Below are 20,282 nucleotides of genomic sequence, written 5' to 3'. Positions count from 1 at the left end.
CACCATACCCTAGTTTTCGACTGTTTGAGCTAGATGTTTGTGATATCTCTGCTGTTTTAATTGTTTGTTTAACTCTCATTTTTGGCATCTAGTCGCCTAGGCCTCCGCCATTGTACCCATGTCGGATGACCTGGCTCCCAGACCGCGCTAGGAGCCCTTAAGCTTTACTATATTCCTGCAGTACATATTCTGCTCGCGTATTATGTCTCCTTTCGTCTTCAGGGAAGTCTTGAGGACCCCCTGATATCTATAATCATTTAATGGCATTAATTTTGCCAAAAGCGCTCCATTCGTTAAAATATTTGACATTAATCTTACGCACTCACTCATTCAATATAATACGGGTATCAAGTAACCTCTAGCTAAACCATTTAAAAATTATTAAAGTACTAACCACTCTTTTAAATCAATCCCACTTTAGGTTTCCATTGCAAATTTTCACCTGAATAGCCCCGGTATGCACATTTCGACAGCTAATTAGCACTTTCTCTATGGTGTAATGGTAGGAGAGGGAGAAAGAGTGAATTCTATCGAAACCGTCAACCCCTTGACGAAGGTGGCATATGATGGATGAGTAACTTCGTGTTTCTCAGACCCTGGAGTACTTTGGCAGCTCAAGCACATGTCTCCTATGGCTACACTAAAGGTGGTTTTAAGCCAGAGGGGTGAGGGTTTGAAATTTTTGACTTTAGCATTCGAGACTATCTTACTATTGCGCTTTTTACAGTGTCATTCATGTAATATTCTCCCCTTTAGCAGGTTTTATGATTTGGTTTGAGACGGGTTTGATATCCTAAAAAGGCTCATAAACTATTAACTCAATATTTCTGTCATACATTTACCTTACTTTTAGACGAAAAAATACTGCAAAAGTAAAGGAATTGTAGTGAGCAAATGCTTGTTCGGGTGGATATTTAAAGACGCGTGCCCTTTGGTGTCTGCAAGTTGTACCACCGCCACGGCGGCAGGATGTCTCAGCGTTTTCAGTGCGGTAATAAAACAAATCTTTCATGTCTGCTTACTTTTACGACTTCAAGGCAGACTCACTGCGCTACAGTATACGATATTATCATATACTAAGTGTTAACATAATCAGAAGGCAACGGTTGAGCGGGCTGAATTTAAGGGTAACACCCAAATGTTCCGAAAATTGAATGAATTGCATAAGCTCTAACTCGGACGCGTCACAGTGGCAGACTCTCTATAATTTAAACCTAAATTAAAAGTGTATTATTGTAAAACAAGTGTAGCTTCCCGAGACCTCCCTGAAGGCGAAAGAAGACATAATACCCAGGCAGGAAATGCATAATTGATGTACAGATTGGTTTGGTGTCTACTGGCATGGCATGGAGGCCAAACCTTCTTGGTAGTGCACAATAGCGAAGTCCCTAAGTGACCCGTTACCAAATTCGAGAACTAATTAAACAGTTAAAAGCAGTACAACAACAACGATGACGTTATTGGGTTAAAGAGCCAATACAATGACGTAATCCAGAAAATTGGTATCTCTAGACCGACGGTTATTTGCGCAAGCCAGTTGATACTGCTGGAATATCCATTACAAAGTTCTGGAACTCCCCTTACTTCCATCCAGATCTCAATACACAATCAAATTAAACAATGTGGTTTTTCTTTAATTTATTACCTATGGGATGGGAGAGTCGCTAAGGCCAGCAGGCACGACTTTCAACCCAACAAGTCGCTTTTCTTACCCAAAAATGGTCAAAAGAGTTCTACAAAATGACCTCTAAATATTTATGAGCTAAGGTAAGTGAGAGCGACTTGTGCTTGCTTCAAAATCTGGCACTTTATTACTTAACTAAACCTAAATACCAAAACCTCGTAAACCTTCATTAGAATTCCAACTTCGCATTCATTTTTAGGTTATTTGCTAAAGCCTACTGTCTTTTTAAAATATTAAACTGATTGACGTTAGTTTATTGCATTGGCGCATCTTTGCGCTGAATTGGAGCAGCTTGGGGGGAATTTATTTGATAAATAATAAGTAGACAACTAATCAGCAAAACGTCAAGGTTTTTCTCATTTATTTTGGACTAAATTAAGTAAGAGGATATAACCTATTCCTGAAACCTTGAAAGAACCCTGGTTTTCGAAATTGATCGACCAACGTTTACCAAATTGGTAGTTCGTACAAACCCACTTAAGGTTATCGTTCTTAAATGTGGCATCAAAACGGTCCCTCGGTATTCACATATCCCGAGCCGGTTATGCTCTTTTTTCATTGCATTTTGGTGGATTTGTTAGACTTCAAAGTGACTTTTTGTTATATGCCACAGATGCTTACTATCGGTAAAAGCGATACGCTTTTGAGACCTTTTTTTGGTAAAGAAAAGTGCAAATTTTCGAATACATATACTTTAATGCTTTTTGCTAGCAATAAAGACCTTAAATCAGGCATGGTTCTATTGGCAATGGAAGGATGGGTAGAATCAAAATTACAATCTAAGTGTGCTACAAACATGTGAACCTTTACATGTTCTCATCTGGCGTCCCCTCTGCTGCGAAGGTTGAGTTATTGAACTGTTTGCTTTTACTATCTTCAGACCTCTGCCTTCTGTAGAGGTTGTATATCGTTGTCCCGTCTCCTAGAACTTTTTTGGGTGATGCTGGGTACCTGCCACCATTTCCATCATCCTCCCGCTCACTATCTGAATTACCTTGTCTGCTGAGACGAATCACAGTGACAGAGTTTCCTCCAACATCACCTCGCATTCCACTTCGATTTGAGGCTCGATTACAGAAGGTCATCTCAGTTCCGTTTAACTTTGAATTATTCTTCAGTTTGTCAAAGACCAACTCAACCACAGATTCGCTAGATTCCGAGTCCGAATCTGCGCTATTATTGTCAATACTGACCTTACTGACACTACTGCTGTTGTCGCTGTTGCTACTGCTTGTCGATTTCTCTTTGCTAATTCGAAAAGTTGACACTCTTTCGTCAAGTTGATTCATCAGTTCGTGAAGTAGGCTCAAGGGATACCTCTTTCCATTAATGATCAACATTGTCCCGTTCCCGATCTTAGGAGCCTCACTGTCAACACCTTTGCCAGCGCTGTTGCAATTTTTCCCAGCGACATGATGGATGCACTGGTGATTGCAGCAGCAACAGTTTTGATTCTGGAGCTGTATCTGCTGCTTCTGTCCCCCAGATCTACTCTTGCCTCGACGTTGGGACTGACCTTTGGGGATTTCCGGTGGGCTTTTCCGCTTGTTCCGTGGTCCCTTAAAGTCGATATTGGACTCATTCCAATGGGGTGACGAATGTACGTCAATTTGTCGTGACCTTAATTGTCGCATAGAGCGACGCGGTAATGCGATCCGAATCTCCCGTTCTTGAATACGACGAGTGGACCCGTTTCTATTCAAAGAGATGCGAGTGGGTGAGTTTTTGGTGAGGATCGGAGCTACTGGAATTGTGGTAGGTGATAAGGAGATTCTGCGTCTCCGAGGTACACTATTTGTGTCTGTGAGCATCTTGAAGGCGAGAGCAGCTACCTCCGGAGTTCTAAACTTGTACACCAGCGCGGCACAAGTTCTGCAACTATTGCCATCGAAATGTAGCACGGAGAGAGCAATACAGCTTGGATAGTGACAGGGGAAATAGTAGACTCTATCAGTAGCCGGATCGCGGGGACGAGCTCGAAGACCACTTCGTTCCAATTTGACCGCGGTGTAGGCTTCAAATATGCGATACAGGCACCTCTTCCCACGATCACGCATAAAGTTGGGGAATTGAGAGAGAATGAACTTTTCATCTGCCGAGGCAACCGAGTAGGGACCATAGAGCAGGGACCTTTCCGAGAAAAACAACATGCCGTAACGGCGGTCCCATCCTATGGGCTGGGCCTCGTCATCCACTGCATCGTTCGTCTCAGACTGATCCCTCCCGGGAAGTAGGTACAGTCGACTATAGCTGACCGGTACGTTGGCGTTGGGTTTTGATGCTGTTACGAAGGTGGAATTCATCTCCGGGTGATTGTGAGGCAGCGGCAGGGCTGTTGCTCAACGTGATGATGCTTCTGGGGTGATTGGTGTGGTGAGTAGCCAATGAAGATGTGCCTTGTAGAAGCCTCCAGCTGGCGCCTGCAGAGAATGTGTGCGTTAGTATAAGCGCATGTCAATCTGGGACAATCTCATTAGGAGCTAATTAAAAAGGGTAGTTCGTTGGTCGATTGGTGGTGAAGGCGTTCTAACAATCATCCAATGGCGTGATTACACGTCTCTTCATGGGGCTGTTGCAATTAGGGGTCCTTTAGCCTCCTCCACCGCGGTCTATCCATTAGGAAAGGGCTAATTAAGCATTGTGGGTCAATGTGACAGATTTCATTTAAGTGACAAGTCGTCTAAGTGATTGATGGTGTGGATTACTACGCAGGTACCATTCCAAATTGGCCATTACAAATATATTCTGCAGTGGGAATTAGAAATGGATCATTTCAGTGTGCTTTGATAGCTCCTGATAGTTTTAGGTGAGGGATTGTCAAAAAAGAGAGGCTTCAGCAAGAATTTTTACCTCATTTTTGCGCCGAGATTGGTGGAAAATTCTAAGATTGTGGGTGAAAAGTCGCTTGCTTGTGTCACTTTAAAGATTTCTCCATTTTAAGTCGATATCTGGTCTTGCAAATGAACCAAACTTTCTGAAGTCGCACAACTTCCACTTCCCTTGCTCGGTTATGATATATTTGTAAGACAAAAACCGTCTATCATACTTTTAGTACGTGTATGGCAAAATTGGTAACCCAGTAAGAATGCCAACGTGTCTCTTTGCTCGTTCGCACTCTCTTTCAAGGGAGTGTTTTTTTGTCTTAAAAAGAATTCTTCTTGCAAATTTAGGTAATACTTAAAACAACCTCCATCCAAAATGTTAACATTCTGTTCAGAAATTATACCGCTTCGCTTTGTACCAAATTTGTCAAGTAATTGAGCGCTCTAGCCAATGAATTGAGGGACCGAATATTTGACCAAGTACCGTCAGCCATTATAAGCAAGAAGCAATTTATAATGAACTCAAATTAACTGCTACTTGTCTGGACAGATTCTAAAAAAAATGGAAATAATGGCAACATTTCACCATTTCAATTGTGCTTAGACCAACGCCAGGCGATCAAGAGCACACTCCCAAAAAAGGCCAATGACTGTCCGAAAATACTGGCAAACGTCCGCTGAAGTGAACCCCAACGATCGGATTTATGGCAGTCCCCGTAAATTGTGCGATTTGGCGTGGAGGCTCAAACTACTGTGAAATTTGTTTGTCCCCAAGCGACACGAGTATCCTGATTAAATCGAGCGCTAATTGGGGGTGTGTGATGATACCACCCTTATTAGATTACAAAGTTGCAATGTCGGTTGCGAAACACCCATTCTGGAGGATAATTTAATTATTAAAAAATATAGTTAGGATTTCTGCTGTTGGTATAGCGAGAATTTCACATACACGTCGAAGGCTATTCGACTTAAGGGAAAATTGCATGCTTTTGGAGGGCTAATTAGTTATCACCTATTTACACCTCAGTCGTTGTTTTTCAAGTTTTAAATCCAAGGTGTAAGGTAGGCAGCTAATCAATTTAACGCTTTTGAATTTCTGGTTTTATTAATGGAATTCAAAATTTGTTCAATTTTACTTTGATGCCATTCCATTGTCTGGCGGGGAAAGTAAAGGGCTGGTAAGCTCCAAATCACCCGGTTCATTGACCACCCTGACTAAACCGTCGGAGGAGTCTTCTTTCCTAACTCAGAAAAAAAAATACTTATCAACTTTTGCTCATTTGCTAAGTTTCTTTTCTTCGAAAATTGACACGCATTTACGGCTTATCATAAGAAAGGCAACTTTGACTCACCTATTGAATAATGCTTTTACTGAAGTAAAATATTTCGGGGCACATTCGATTAATAATGCATAAAAGAATACAAAAATTTACTGGTATGATTACTTCGCTCAATGTCGACAACTTTGTGAGGTCTCGTTGTTGCCCTCCAACAGCTACTGCGTACGCCCCCGGATTTTATTCGGTGCTTGTATCAGGGTGTTACTTAAACTTGTTCATTAGCCTGAAATTCACCAAAAAACATTAATGCTTATGCTGTTCTCATAATCACTAGAGTAAAGTCAATTTCTGCATGGTAAGATGCCAAGTTGTCCTAGGAAAGTCTGCACTAAAACTGGTTGAGGATCTTCAACGTAGGATGTTAGTCAAAGGCTGGAATATTTCTGGCATACTTCCCAATGTTAGAGTTATCCAGATAAACAGTCGCTCACTTCGATGGTTAGCTTAGAAACAACACACAGTACTATCGGCAAAAGTGCTTAAAGGTGACGAACAGCAACCGTGTTGCTAAATCGTCGATTATCCACGATGCAATGGCGTTCACAACGGCAGTCTTTTTCAACCGGTAGTGGCTTGTAATTTGCCAACACAAATGAGTCATGGGGGTCGGACGAAGCCATCTTGACCTTAATCGTTGTTAAGGCGCTAGGGTTGGCCGTAGCCAATGCTTCCACACTGACTAATTGATGCTCTTTACATCACCCAACTACCACAATAACTTTTGAGGCCATCTAGAGATAGCTTCCCTGAACCATTGTCGTTACCATGTAGCGTCTTGAGCCTTCGCAGAAGCCGTAGCATGTATGAACAAAGTACGGAGCAACGGAGCTGAAATGCAACCAGTGCAGACTGAAGTGTTAGGTGGTTGGACGAAATATATCAAAAAGACTGCAACACAATGCGTTCAAAAACAGGGTACCTCGCATTTTCAAGTGTCAGTTAATTCAAGGAAGTGCTAGTGCCAGTACATCCAAGGCTGTGAATCCATGAAGCTGCGGACACTTTGTACGTGTCTATGGGTTAAAATTGCCCTTGTGTTTTAAAAGCATCCTCCCCTTTATATCATTTATTAACGAATTTATTGAATTGCCATTTCTTTGGGAGCAAATGCTTAATAACTTGAGTTTTGGTATGATGAATTAATTCCACGCATGCCGTTTGGTATCTGATATTTCCGAACCATATAAAGCTGAAATTGAGTGCTAACTGTTTCAAATGGACATCGTGGATCGGTTTCGAAGACACTCCAAATTGCACCACTGTAATACGTTAATGCTTTGCTTAACTCTCGGTTTTGGCTTCGGGACACTTGGGGTGCTCCGCCATAGTGTACTATTTGGGCGGCCTGGCCTCCGAGCCATGTCAGTAGCCTCAAGCCCTACTGTACATCGACAGCACATATTCCTCCCAAGGATTCTGCCTTGTTCGTCTTTAGGAGGGCCTCAGAGCGCTACACCACTAAGTCTTTGCATCAGATATCGAATAGGTGGTGATTTTGGGGCCAAAAAGGGAGGGGAATGCGAAAAGGCCCCAACCTACGAATCGGCAAGCATTTCAGCGAATGGCCGCTGACATGGCTACCTGTGGCACACTTTAAAATTGTAATCTCATAACATGCAAATTCAGTAGGCGGGCTAAAAATCTGATATTAATCGCATTCCCCCCATTTACCACTATGACGGTCAGGACAACTAACCCATCATGCGGGGGTGACCTCAACATACATACGTTTTGACAATTAGGCATGAAATCTATGAAACAGGCAAAGTGTTCATTTCGCCTTCCAGCCCAGCGTCAAAAAACTTCCGCAAAGGAAAGAGAATGGCCTTGGTTCTAATTCCCCTGTACCCTTCAACCTACTTTCTTGGTACAATAAATGATGTGGAATAGACCTTGGAATTTAGGAAGCATGCTCTGTAAATGGAGAATACTTGAAAATGGATGCTGCGAAGGATTGTTAACAAAAATTAGCTATAGCTACTTTTGTATTATCTACTGTAGTTTTGCTACTTTGTAATACAATGATTCCTGTTTAAGCCATATGCTTCCATCTGCAGGCAATTCACGCCCTAGCCATACGAAAGAACGCAGAAAATACTTTTACGATGCCATTAAACAACTTTGTCAATAGGTATAACTAATGGAATTTTATGTTCAACAGTATTTATTTATTAACAACACATCTGTCAAAAACTTTCCACTCCTAAATGCTTGTAATACTTTAACTGTTTAGTTAACTCTCGGTTTTAAGAAGGGGCCACTTAGGGCTCTGCCATTGTACCTCCGCCGAGCGGTTGCACCAGTGGTCCCAAGCCTTTCAGTACGTCAACACTACGTATTCCGCCCGAGCATTATGTCTTCTTGCTTCTTCAAGGAAGCCTCGAAGCGCTACACTGGTGGCAGAGGAAAACAAATCCAATTATTAAGGACAACCACCCTGATTTCTACGGCTGCATGATTAGCCTTACTGTGACGGAAGAGGTGTATTTGCTGTGCATGAGAGAGCTGTGACGACCCCTAACAGAAGGTCTGAAAATGACGCCTATCTTCGGCAACTGACCCAGTTCTGTGTTCTGCAAGAAAGCTATTAACAACTGAGGTGACACTAGCCTTGAACCACCTGGAAAAGTTCGTTAACGAAGCTGTCGCCCGTACCTGTGTCGAGACATTATGTGAGCAAGCAATGTCTCTTCCACTTCTTTACTAGCTAAAGAGACCACAGATAGAAATATGGCTGAGCAGTGCTGAAGTGCGAGCAAAGTGACAAAGAGAAATAGGCGCAAAACAATAAGTGTTCCTACGACTAACGATTGACACATGCAATAGCCTACGCTTTCCTTCTTCCCCCAATACAGTTCCCAAATAGGACAGAACTCCAGTTCCAGTAGAATTGCCAGGATGGATTAGTTAAAGCTTTAGTCAGTTACCTTCTCAGGTGCAACCCAGTCCGATGACCGGTGGAGATGGTTCGCCGGTGTCCTTCCTTACACACCAACGACTTTGACGGCCGATTCGGGAAGTTAAACCTAGGGACTGCCCAAAAGAGTAGAGGTGTTAGGTCATCTTTTGTTCATCTTACTTTCTACTTTAGTAATGGTCCATTTAGAATCCCGCTTTTGTACCTCCGCCGAGCGCTCTGGTTGTAGATCCGAAATCCTCCTGCACGTCGACGACACATATTCTCCCCGAGTATTATGCGTTCTTTTGCCTTCGGGGAAGCCTCGGGGGCTGCCTAATAACTAATTCGTTTAGATTTTCTAATATTTTAATGAACTAGTTACTCAAGGATGTATATCATTCTGAGCCTCAATTAAGTTAAAATAAACTAAATTGAAGGGTTTTTGCTCCAGTTTAGTAAAACCTATTTCCCTACAATTTCCGATGTGCATAATTAGCTCAGCTAACACAGTCTTCAAACCGTTTATCAGTATTTACCATCAACGCGTCTGTCAAAAACACCATCCACTCTCAAAATACTCCGTTTCGGTAAGGAGAAAATTAAGGGATCCGCCATTGCACCTCTTCGAGGCGGTCTGACCTGCGGGCCATGCTAATAGCCCCAAGCCCTTCTGCATGTCAACAACACATATTCCGCCCAAGTATTATGGCTTCTTTCGTCTTTATGGAAGTCTAAGGGCGCCACAACCTCACTTGTACCAAATATTCCTTCTCCTACAGATCATGCCAGCTTGCCGTTTTAGTGCATACTAGCGATGAGACTAGAATGTGGCAAATCGGAGCACACAAGACTCCAGCTGTCATGAAAAGGCTACTGCTGAAAGAAATTGCGTCACCTTTAACAACTCGAGGAGACTAAACATATGAATGGATTATTCCTTCTAGTGATCCACTTCTTCTCAAAAAGTTAGTCTTCTCCTTCACATGGTTTGCTAAAAGAGGATAAAGGTAGTGAAGACTCCACGAGCTGTTTCAACAGCCAAATGGGTACTAACTACAAGTGGGAATAGTTAATTTCACCGTACTTCAATTCGTAGCTTCCATCAATTATCCGGCGCGGATAGGCGCGGCGCTAAAACGGAGAAGTCGGTTTAACCCCGTCCAAGGGGATACGCATGGAGTTATGGCGATTCACGGCAAGAACCCAACATGCTCTGCTAGTTACATTTTCAGGTTAACAATTTTGCTGTCGGCATCACATTTGTGCGACGCCAAAACCTTTTGCCTGAGCTTCTGCGTCATACGTGCAGCATATTTCATCAATTAGTAATAACCGTGGTTGTATAAAACAGTAGTGATCTTTGAATAAAGGAGATGTGGAATAATCTCGGATAACTTTCTCAGGTTTTTCGGACAACTGCAGTTGAAACATTTCTTAAAAAAATGAGTGCTAACAATTAGAGTATCATGAGAGAACAATAAAATAGGAGAGCTATGGTGGCCAATTTGCTGCTGAGACAGACCATGGCAGGGAATACGTTAACGTAAGAGGCAGTTGAAGCACAGGCACGGTGCGGTCTTGACCCGTTTCAGGCAAAAGCTGCTAGATCGTTATGGCACGCAATGATGACTGAATTAGATTAGGCTTGCCAAACGTCAGCCAAAGTTAGGCGCGGAGGAACGCGGTGTGCGAAATCAACAATGTGGAGTAAGCGACGCAACCACACACGGACCACGGTAAGTCTGTGGGTGAGTTCCATACCCACCAGCTGTTTACCTGCTCACCCGCATACACCAGCCTAGCGCCTAAGCCCGTTTGCGTTCCATAGGAGAGCCCAAATTCCACCGACCTAGAAAGTCGCACATACGGACGTGCCTCGGTTACTGCACCAGCTTTCCGCTTCGAAGGTACACTGCTGGCGGGAAGTCTAACTAAGCACTCCCTGTCAACAAATGAGAAGTAGAACAAAGAAACCATCTCGTTTGACAATGTTTATTCACACGTGCATTTAATCAAACAGCGGCAAAGATACACCTGATTTTTACATGCACTGCTATAAGCGCTCTCAATGCGTGCAATGGGGGAGCAGATGGAAAGATCATAGAGGTACACACAAATATGTTAAAAAGGGGAGGCGCGAATAACAATTACATAGCGGTTGACAGTAGGAACACGATTAAACACTGACGCTGACGGCTGGTTGACAACTTCGAATGACAAAACCTTAATCCTGCTTGGCCTGTTTCTTCTTTTTGGCTGCAAAGACAAGTGAATTACAGCACAAACCATTTACTTTAAACCGATACAAAGTAAACCATGCAACTAGAAATGTCTTAAAATTCGTTCCATCTGTGTTACAAGGAAGTTAGGTTCGCAAAAAGCCCTACCACATAAGTAACTAGCACCGTATCTACCGACCGTGCAAAAGAGGCAAAATGATAAGTTTCTTTCGCAACACTGGAGTAAGCCAATAATATCAATAACAGTACCACTTGTGGGCGTCAGAGACTGCTTCTGTGGTTGTTGATGCTGGTGGTGCTGTGGCTGCTGTTGGGGCTTCTTATTCTTTGCTTTATCCCTCTTCGGTTTGCGATGGTAATCAGAGGAAGCCAGTCTTATTACCAGAGAAGAGACGAGAAAGACCAAAAAGGCAATACAAAAAGCCACTCCGTAAAACTGATAACGACCGGTAACGGTGAACAGCTTCAGCATAGGATATGGGTGGAACCCGTGTTTGTAGATCAGGTATTCTGTGCTAGGAAAAGTAGGCTGAATAAAACGCATTAGTAATAAACCCACTAGAGAGTATAGCCCAGAAAGTAGGAGAAAACAATGAGAAAAGACTTCCACAAAGGCACCGGATGCGGACGCGAAAGAAGAACATCGAACAATGCAGTAATGCTGATGAATGTGTGCTAATTTTGTAGTTATTTAAGAGAACCCATCGCCTACCGTAGCGTGAATAAACCACGAGGGTATAAATTCAATAGTTTTCAGATCCATTAGCAGTGATCTGTCGAAGTAATCGATGCCCCAGAACATAACTGACACGACCTAGAAATTGACAAAGTGCCGAAGACAACGTACCGTGGCAGTTGTAAGAGCCAGACAAGACAAGACGCTCTTTACTTTATTGCATCTTGTCGGCATAAGAAGAATCGCCAACGCATAGTACAAGACGTGTAGAAGCTAAACGATGAATAAGACGGAGAACCGTACCAATGTGTCAATGGTAAGAAACCGTGTTTGCAGGAAGACATTTTCCTTCAGCGAAACTTTTGCAGGACGATTTTCAAAAGTCCAGTAAGCGACATATCCATAACCCAAAAGGCAGAAAAGTCTGTAGGAAAACAGCCCCAGCGCCGCCAACATCATGAAAATCAAATCAGTGAGGGTAAAACGACAGACGTGTGGCTCATTTGAAGAAACCAACGTTGACATGGGCACAAAAATTCAACTTTCGATAATGAATCTTATTCAGTAAACAGGGTTTGACATTTCTGATTGGGCAAATAATAGTAAGCTAAATTAATGAGCGCAAAGATGATTGATAGGGACGGGAACTATTGCAAAAAAATATAAAATTCAGATAGATCATGTCTATCTTGCTCGAAACTTTACACAAATTGGTCACTTTTTAAGCCAGATGACGCCTCTTTATCAAATTTATATCATTGGTTTCACTCATGTTTCCTCACAATTCAAAATACAGAATTCTGCATATTTGTACATTTTTGCGCTAGATAACAGGTATTAAAGAGTGCCTCTGTTCGCCGTTTGCCTCCTTTGCATCAGCATCTATACTTATGGACTTTTATTGGCTTGTATTCAACTAAAAATTTACTTTTGTAAATTTTTACTTGAACATTTTTATATATTTTTTATTTACAAGACATTTACTTTTGTTTTCTCTTCTTCTTTTTTTGTTTGAGTAATTCGTCGCCCTCCGTGGCTGCTTTAAGCACGCGGAATAAGTGGCGCAAGAAGCGTGAGATGACCCGAGCGAGAGGAGGGAGATGAGACAGGAGCATGTGGACTTTTTTTGCGTTGTGTTTTAATAAAAACCTTTGTCTCATATCTGTCTTTGGTTCTCGTTTTGGACGCAAGCCTTGCGCATGCCTTGGGTTCCTAGCCTCTGCTGTACACCCAAGAAGTTTCTTAAAGCCATAAATGGTCGTAGTTTCAGTATCTTCGTTTTTGTGACGCTTTGCCGTGTGTAGTTCTCGAGTGATCCCGCTATGGCTTTGTGACTAAAGACGGCCACCCAGTTCAACTTAACCTGCCGTGGCCGTGTTGATTGATGACCGCTGCACTACTGGCGGGTTCCCCAATTGGGTGTGTGCCTCTGGAGTGCAGCTGTTCCTGTGTTTTACGACCCTTTCGGTCCGTTGCATGGTATTTCCGATCCCAGTGTCTGAGCTAATACAATGCGTATTTTGGCACATGAAAGTGCCTGGCTGAACACTTTCGCAGCGTCACATTTGAGAGTTGTCGATATTCTCTTAGAAAGTACAAGGAATGCTTTTGGTTAAGTGAGGAGATACCGATTGCGAGGTTGCCCAGCCTCGTTTTTATCGGTACGTTCGCGTCCCCAAGCAGCTAAAGTTATGGGTCACATGATCGCCTGGGGTTCTTCAGGTGGCCGTGGTGGCCAAACGTCCAGCTCTGGGTGTGCCGGCCTTGTTGACAAAGGGAAAGAGATTCCCTCCCAGGCCGCGATCTTCGATTTCAGACGCCGCGTCATATAAATCTTTTGATCACACTAAGGTCTAAGCCCTTATGCGATGCGAGCACGCCCGAACCTTCGTAAAAGTGATAACTCCTTTGCGTTATGGGGCTAGCAATACCTCGACTCCCAAGGCGAGACGCTACCAGACTTCGAGCACATCGCACCCCGACTTTGGAAACCATTGCAATGAGGGACTCTTAGACTGCAGTTTGTGCTGGACATTGGCCTGTGTCTCATCAGACACTACCCGACCTTCAGCAGAACCCACTCTCTGTAACCATGGAGCCCTCGAACAAAACGACGCAAGGACAAGCACCCACGGGAGCGCCGTTATCAACGAAAAGACCGCAAAAATCGCGCAACCTCACCACTACCAGGATTCCCACGTGAGTCAACACCTCAGCCTGCGACAGCCGTCGCCGCGAGCAGACAGCCCCCCAGACCTACCTACCCAGCAAAAAACACCACCAACTTACCCAGACAACCACACGAAAAGCCCGGAAGCAAATTTCCAAAGTCCCCACGGATCCGATCACAGTAGTTAAGTGCGGATGGTACTAGGACCCGAACCACTCCCCGGCCACAGACGGCCAGAACCCAGCTAAAAGACAACAAGCACACCCATCTTGTTGTCAGATCGGTAAGAGCGGAACCTGTACGGAAAATAATCAGTGGAACCGGAGACGAGACAAATGAGGCATCAGATGCTGCCAGTAAGTCTTTAATAGGATTCACACCCATTACAGTAACGTACAGAGTGCTTATCCAGCTAGTCAGAAGAGCAGTTTACTTGCTCCTCTGCCTCATCTTCCTTCTTTTCCGCTTCAGCCTCCTAACGCGCTTCTTCCTCCACTTCGCACGCATTTCAACGGCTAAAATGGCGGCAGAGGCCCTTACAATAACTGAAACAAAAACAACTGTTTATGGGACAAAAATTTAAACAAAATTTTTATACTTTGGCATATTTTTTCTTGTAGCTAAGTGTTTGCTCATCCAAGTGGTATAAACGCAATGTTTCTTTTCTGAGGTGTCTTGTTAGAGTTAGATGAAATAGAATTCTCTTTAACCGAAAATAAATGGACTTTTAGATGAGATGGTTTGTTTGCGTATCTTTAAGTTTTCGTTAGTCTACCAAGATAACATAACTCTAAGGCTTTGCAGGATTTTCGATTTCTACTAGTTGTAATACGCCCAGGCACCGCGGAAGACAATATGTGGGGCCCCGAGACTTCCCGTAAGACGAATGAAAACATAATACTCGGGCAGAGTATATACTGATGACGTATAGAAGGCATCAGGGCTACTAGTATGACGCGAAGGTGAGCCCACCGGGCATGGCACAATGGCCAAGTCAAAGGTGACTTTTCACCGAAACAATAGACAACACATACGTACTTCCCCGAGACTTCCTGAAGACGATTTAAGACATGGTAGTGGGGTAGAATACATATATTTGGCACAGAGAAGGGTGTTTTAGCTACTGGCATGGCCCCAAGGCCAGCCCATCCGTCGTAGTTCAAAGGCCAAATCAAAAGTCGCTCCTCGTCAATACCGAGGGAAGAACAACCATCGTATTACATAGCCCGTCTCCTCTTTTGAGCGTCATCTCCGGCGCTCCCTCTGATCAACCTCCCGCGTCAATCATCCCAACGTAGTCGGTGCTGTTAAGAAGCATCCGCGAGCCGGCCCTGTTGGTCATCAAATTAGCGTGCAACTGGGGCGATACTTGACTGCATTGTAGCTGACTCCTCCTAGCAATCTAACTGAATTTGCAGTTTCGTCCGGTTTGGCAACTTACTTTTAGAAATGGAGAATTGTGCTGGCCATTATACGTAACCATAGATAGATGTAGGAACACTGGCATAAAATCGGATTTGTGTAAGGAAGGACGGGATTTAATACATGTCCATGGGGGAAGGGTTTTGCATCTGTTCCTCTTTGCCATGTTGTTCCAACTTCAGAGCTGCCCATGCTCCATTCAGATAGTAAGGAAATGGAGGAGGTATCGAGAATTCACTTTATCAACAGCTTATTGCAGGTACGGTAGGAGAAGTCTGTAACTAAACTTTCAGACGGTTTATGGCTAGTGTCACTTTAGTTGCTAACATCTTTCCTGCAGAACACGGGACAGGGACAGGTGCCGAAGGTGAGCGCCAACTTCAACCCATCTGTTTGGGGTCATCACCATTCTCCCATCCGTAGCATATGTACTTCTTCCGTTCCGCTACGGTTTATCACTCAGCAGTGAAAATCAGGACAGATGTCCTTTAGGATTGGGTTCACTTCCAACTGCCAATTTAGCGTCCCGAGACTTCCCTGAAGACAAAAGAAGACATAATACTGGAGTAGAATACATATATTCGGCACAGAGAAGGTACTTGGGCTACAGGTATGGCCCGAGGGCAGGCAACCCGGCGTGGTACAAAAACCATCTCAAAAGTCGCTCCTCGCCAATACCGGGAGATAAACAACCAGTAACCCAAAGGCCTTCTCTGTGCTGAATATATATGTTCTGCCCGAGTAGTATGTCTTCTTTCGTCCTCGGGGAAGCCTCGGGACGCTACACGTATGCTTGTGTACAAAACATCAATAGACCTGCTTGAGATACTCATTCTGGCAAAAGCACAATCATCACAGAGGGATAAAAACACAAGCAGCATTTATGCTTTCGCACTTACTTCTTAATAATGGGTGGTTAATAACTTCAGAATAACATAAATTACAAATAGGCATATATGAAAATACTAGAATACACCATTTCGAAAATATTTGCCCATCGGTAAAATTATAACGTAGTTTGTTGATGCTGGAAACGAAGACAGTTATAAAAAAAAGCAGTAGGGATTTCCGATCGTCATATTGGACCTCTTTTAATATAGAATATTTTTTAATGCAAACTTTTAGTCTAATATCATGAGTATAAGCCAAAAGACCCCTGTTTCCGTACTCTATTCCTAATTCGTACCTGTAATTTGATTGATCACTTTAATCGGTACTGTTAAAGGGGTGAAGAAGGGGGGCATTCCGGAACTTTGCTGAAAATGTTTTCTTTTCTATATTTTCCACTCAGTTTTCTGTGTCGAAAGCAAGAACCAGTGAACACATAATTTAACTTTGCCCTTTGCCCTTTTTATTGATTGCACCCATTTAAATGCAAAGGTGGTAAATGTGAAGGGGGCTATGGACCATCCTGAGAGCGACTACATACAACGCGTGCTAAGCGAACCGCTGAAGGATGCGCTCTCAGCTGTTGTGCTCTACCAACCGCTCGATCCCATTGAGTTTCTCGCAAACTACCTCAAGTACTGGGCCATTAAAGTTAGAGACTACCGCTGTGTAAGTGCCCCATAAAGTGCAGGACCCTACTTGTAAGCCAAATAAGTAGCTGATTGAAATCTCCCGGAGCACTTTCCGCTATTTATTTTATCCAAGGCTTCTTAATGTAGGCTTGTAGTAAACCCCTTATATGTTTCCTCAGTCTAGTGTTAGATAAAGTCAATTTTTCATAGATAGGTTGTGTCGCTTAGCCTCTTGCTGTGATAGAGCAGGGAAACCAATGGATAGAAGTTAAGGTTAATGTGGCTAAACCAAAAGCACATTTATCTCAAAACCCGCAAGGGTAGCATTATGTGCTTAAATATAATGTTTCACGTCAAAAGGGGACATTTGCGTTTACAAAAGCAAGTTAGTTGCAGGATTTGGCAGCTGTATTTTTTCTTGATGCGGTCCCCGCTAGATTTCCCCCAGTGTTACTGTCTGTAGTTAATACCTGAGAAGCAAATTTAGCATAGAGAGATTTCCCAATAAATCCGAATTTACATCTTCAGGGCTAAAAGGTGGTGGATCTACATGCTTCAACTTCTTCGACACTCTGATTGACTTCACAGCAAAATAATTGGTTCATTTTTCGTTGCACATGCCAATGTAGCCTAGCAAATCCTAACTTCCCTTGCTAGGACGCGCCTACAATGTGGTGCAGCACTTAACTTTTTGTGCTGGTTACATACAAAACAATGTTATGAGAGTCTTCGTGAGCCAAACTTGAACATTTACGAATCCGCATGAATGCGGAAAAGCTCAGATCTTTTGCCGTTTTAGCACACGACGAACTATGCGTCAATCAGACCTAAGGGATCAGAAGACTTATCACGCGCTAATGTTCACAAGAATGACTGTCAAGGTTTTGAGTTGAGAACCATCACAATCGCAATCGGCACTGAGAGGCGCATGATCGTCTTTGACTTGTCTACTTCATTCTTATTTCTCAATCTTGGACGGCTAGGCGCCGCGTTATCCTACCGTTCCGTGCTTGAAACTTCCCATCCATATTCTTGGCCGTTTTTGCTCCCGTCACCTGCATCTACTTCCATTATCGCCCACTATCCTATTTACCGGCTACTGGACTGAGAATGGACTGGCGCACGACTTTTGAGCAAACGGCTATTAAATAGTCCGAGTTACTTCTTACTACTACATGTAGTATCACCATGGTGATACCTCTTCATCAACTTCTAAAATTGGAGGCCCTGACTTCAATTAAATATTCCCCATAAGACAAACTGAACCCCTGCTTTTAATTTCAGCGGAAATTCGCAATCTTTGAAATGGAACGAATTTTGGCCCTACAAATACCCTTCAATATACGACTCCAGGCTGAACGTGCTATTCGTGCAGAACAGAACTTCTTGAAGGTAGGCGCTTGCGTTGATAGAACAGATTTTAATTGCCCTGTCCACAAGTGGAGGTGTGCATATGAATGCATAAGCATCAATCCACACATTTCCAGCACTTCATTCCATTTTGCCGTGTTTTATTTCTGCAAAGTTCACCACAAAGACTATTGCTTTCACTATGATGGGGGATGATGCGATGAGCCTATAGCGGGAGGGTCTTGACCGAATTGTTGGCGGTGTAACTCATGTATTTCTCGCTAGAACATCTCCTTTAACGCTAAAAAGTAGATGCTGAAGCTACTCTGGGTCAGTGATTTGGATTTTTCTGCTTAAGTGTGATAAACTGCAGTCAAAAATATCTGCTTTAATCCCGTTTAACATGATTGGGCAACGCTCAACCAAGTCCGGGTTCAGTTCGCCCTATGATTGGTCGATGGGTAGAACCTGGTTCCACTGCCCGCTTATCTAGTATACAGCAAGATTGTTTCCTTTTACCCGCGAGTTTCCCATTGCAGATTCCCTCACTTTTTAAAATGCTTGTATTCTTTGTCAATCGTCTTCTGAGTCCTAACTCGGTAACTACTCGCAACGCATTAATTCGAAGAGTAGAGAAGGACATCCAACTGCGATTTCATCAGTTTCATACCCGAGTCACTCCGAAAGGTATTAACAGGATCTGCGTTATCAGTAGAAACGTTTGCACACATGATAGTATCTTAATTATAGGCGCTAAGAATGACTGGGAGGCCATTGCTTAAGAAATGCGAATTAAAATCATTTTCATACCAAGAATATTCCACATTCATCTTACTAATATAAGATTAAACACAACTAATTTCAGGCGTTGTTATCATAAACTGATGAGAAACATGCGTCACGTATATGTGACGCTGCTACCGAAAGTATTAATACTCGTCGGTGCACAACAGCAAATGTATCTTATGTGTCATTCACATTTCTCATTAAAAGTTCTCTCAAGAAATAATAATTTTTAATGAAATAATACGAAATAACATCTTGTAGCTGAGTCCAGTTTTCATTCCCCCTTCTCCATGAACACTTTAACACGGTGCAACGGCCCGTCTAGATTATTTTCATCATCATGCTTATACATCAAAACTTCAATGTAAATGTTTGAAGTAGTTCTCTCACATAAATTTCAGGGTGTTTAAATCTTGTCACACTTCATTATCAGTAAGACATAAATTTTGAGCCTGGGATCGTGACCATAGTTGATAAAGTTTCGATAGCCCTTCCATTGTGAAACTTAAAAATCGGTCATCCACAGCAGACGCTTTGCTGTGGTATTTTATGAGGTGAGTTTCCCAAATTTGGCATAGGTACTGGGTAATTCCAGAAAGAATTTGGGAATGGACGTTCAGAAGCAAATGCCTTGTTGATGTCCCTAAGTCGAGTCGCTGGAGGCTGAAAACGCTTCAGTCGTAAAGTGTGCAATAAAAGGAAATGCCATTATAATAAAGAAAATTTGGGAATTGGAAAATAGAAGCATATAAGGTGTGACCTCTCATGCTACTACTGTGGAACTATCACGAGTAAATGATCGCATTTCCGTTCCCTCTTTCCAACCATCGGATGTAGGGTGAACGAATGCGTGTGGAGGAAGAGGAGAAGCGAAGACTGGCGGAACTACAGCGACGCCGCGAGTTAACGGAAACGAAGGCGACGATGGCTACGAACGCGATGCGCTCGCAGGTATGGCCGCTGGTGATGGAAGAGGTGATTGATATGGCCACCGAAGTTGCCTTCAAGGTCTGGTGGCGAATGGAGCGCTCGCGCTTAAAGGCGGAGAGAGCGGCTCGTCTTGCTGAGAGCAGGAAAATGGATGGGAATGAGATGGGAGAAGAAGGGATGGAAGAGGAGGAGGAAGGAGATGAGGATGAGGATGAGGAATAAAGGCAGAACTGTTAGGGATTTGGGGAAAACAAACAATCCTCTACAACGAGCAAGACACTGATTATTAAATACTAATGATTTAGAATTATGGTGCGATCAGTAAATGTTCATTTGGAGGCAAGTTGTGTTACAAGATGTAAAAAAAGACCAGCTTCGATTATTTGCATCCACTTAAATTAGAAAGTGCGGAAAAGGTGACCAAATTGCCTAGTTAGTCGTCA

General features: G+C 43.1%; 4 protein-coding genes across 4 annotated transcripts; 1 reads left to right on the top strand and 3 right to left on the bottom strand. All coding sequences in view use genetic code 11, as the record gives it.

The window, feature by feature from the left end:
• Nucleotides 1-2,490: 2,490 nt before the first annotated feature.
• Nucleotides 2,491-3,987, bottom strand: EGR_05577 (hypothetical protein; the record flags this gene model as incomplete). The annotated part of the gene is made up of 1 exon (XM_024494826.1): nucleotides 2,491-3,987. The coding sequence occupies one exon, from the start codon at nucleotides 3,985-3,987 to the stop codon at nucleotides 2,491-2,493; it is 1,497 nt and encodes a 498-aa protein (XP_024350746.1).
• A 2,338-nt stretch (nucleotides 3,988-6,325) lies between these two features.
• On the bottom strand, nucleotides 6,326-6,466 carry EGR_05576 (hypothetical protein; the record flags this gene model as incomplete). The annotated part of the gene is made up of 1 exon (XM_024494825.1): nucleotides 6,326-6,466. The coding sequence occupies one exon, from the start codon at nucleotides 6,464-6,466 to the stop codon at nucleotides 6,326-6,328; it is 141 nt and encodes a 46-aa protein (XP_024350745.1).
• Nucleotides 6,467-10,969: 4,503 nt separating this feature from the next.
• EGR_05575 (hypothetical protein) lies at nucleotides 10,970-12,186 on the bottom strand (the record flags this gene model as incomplete). The annotated part of the gene is made up of 6 exons (XM_024494824.1): nucleotides 10,970-11,001; nucleotides 11,235-11,500; nucleotides 11,545-11,660; nucleotides 11,698-11,799; nucleotides 11,833-11,934; nucleotides 11,965-12,186. 6 exons carry the CDS (start codon nucleotides 12,184-12,186, stop codon nucleotides 10,970-10,972), a joined length of 840 nt encoding a protein of 279 aa, XP_024350744.1.
• Nucleotides 12,187-13,524: 1,338 nt separating this feature from the next.
• On the top strand, nucleotides 13,525-20,061 carry EGR_05574 (hypothetical protein; the record flags this gene model as incomplete). The annotated part of the gene is made up of 6 exons (XM_024494823.1): nucleotides 13,525-14,011; nucleotides 15,436-15,512; nucleotides 15,594-15,620; nucleotides 16,634-16,810; nucleotides 18,058-18,165; nucleotides 19,747-20,061. The coding sequence occupies 6 exons, from the start codon at nucleotides 13,525-13,527 to the stop codon at nucleotides 20,059-20,061; spliced, it is 1,191 nt and encodes a 396-aa protein (XP_024350743.1).
• Between the last annotated feature and the right edge of the window lie 221 nt (nucleotides 20,062-20,282).

Source organism: Echinococcus granulosus (genome assembly GCF_000524195.1).
Source record: "Echinococcus granulosus chromosome Unknown EG_S00042, whole genome shotgun sequence".
NCBI classification, from domain to species: domain Eukaryota; kingdom Metazoa; phylum Platyhelminthes; class Cestoda; order Cyclophyllidea; family Taeniidae; genus Echinococcus; species Echinococcus granulosus.
This window is presented reverse-complemented; position numbering and strand designations above follow the sequence as displayed.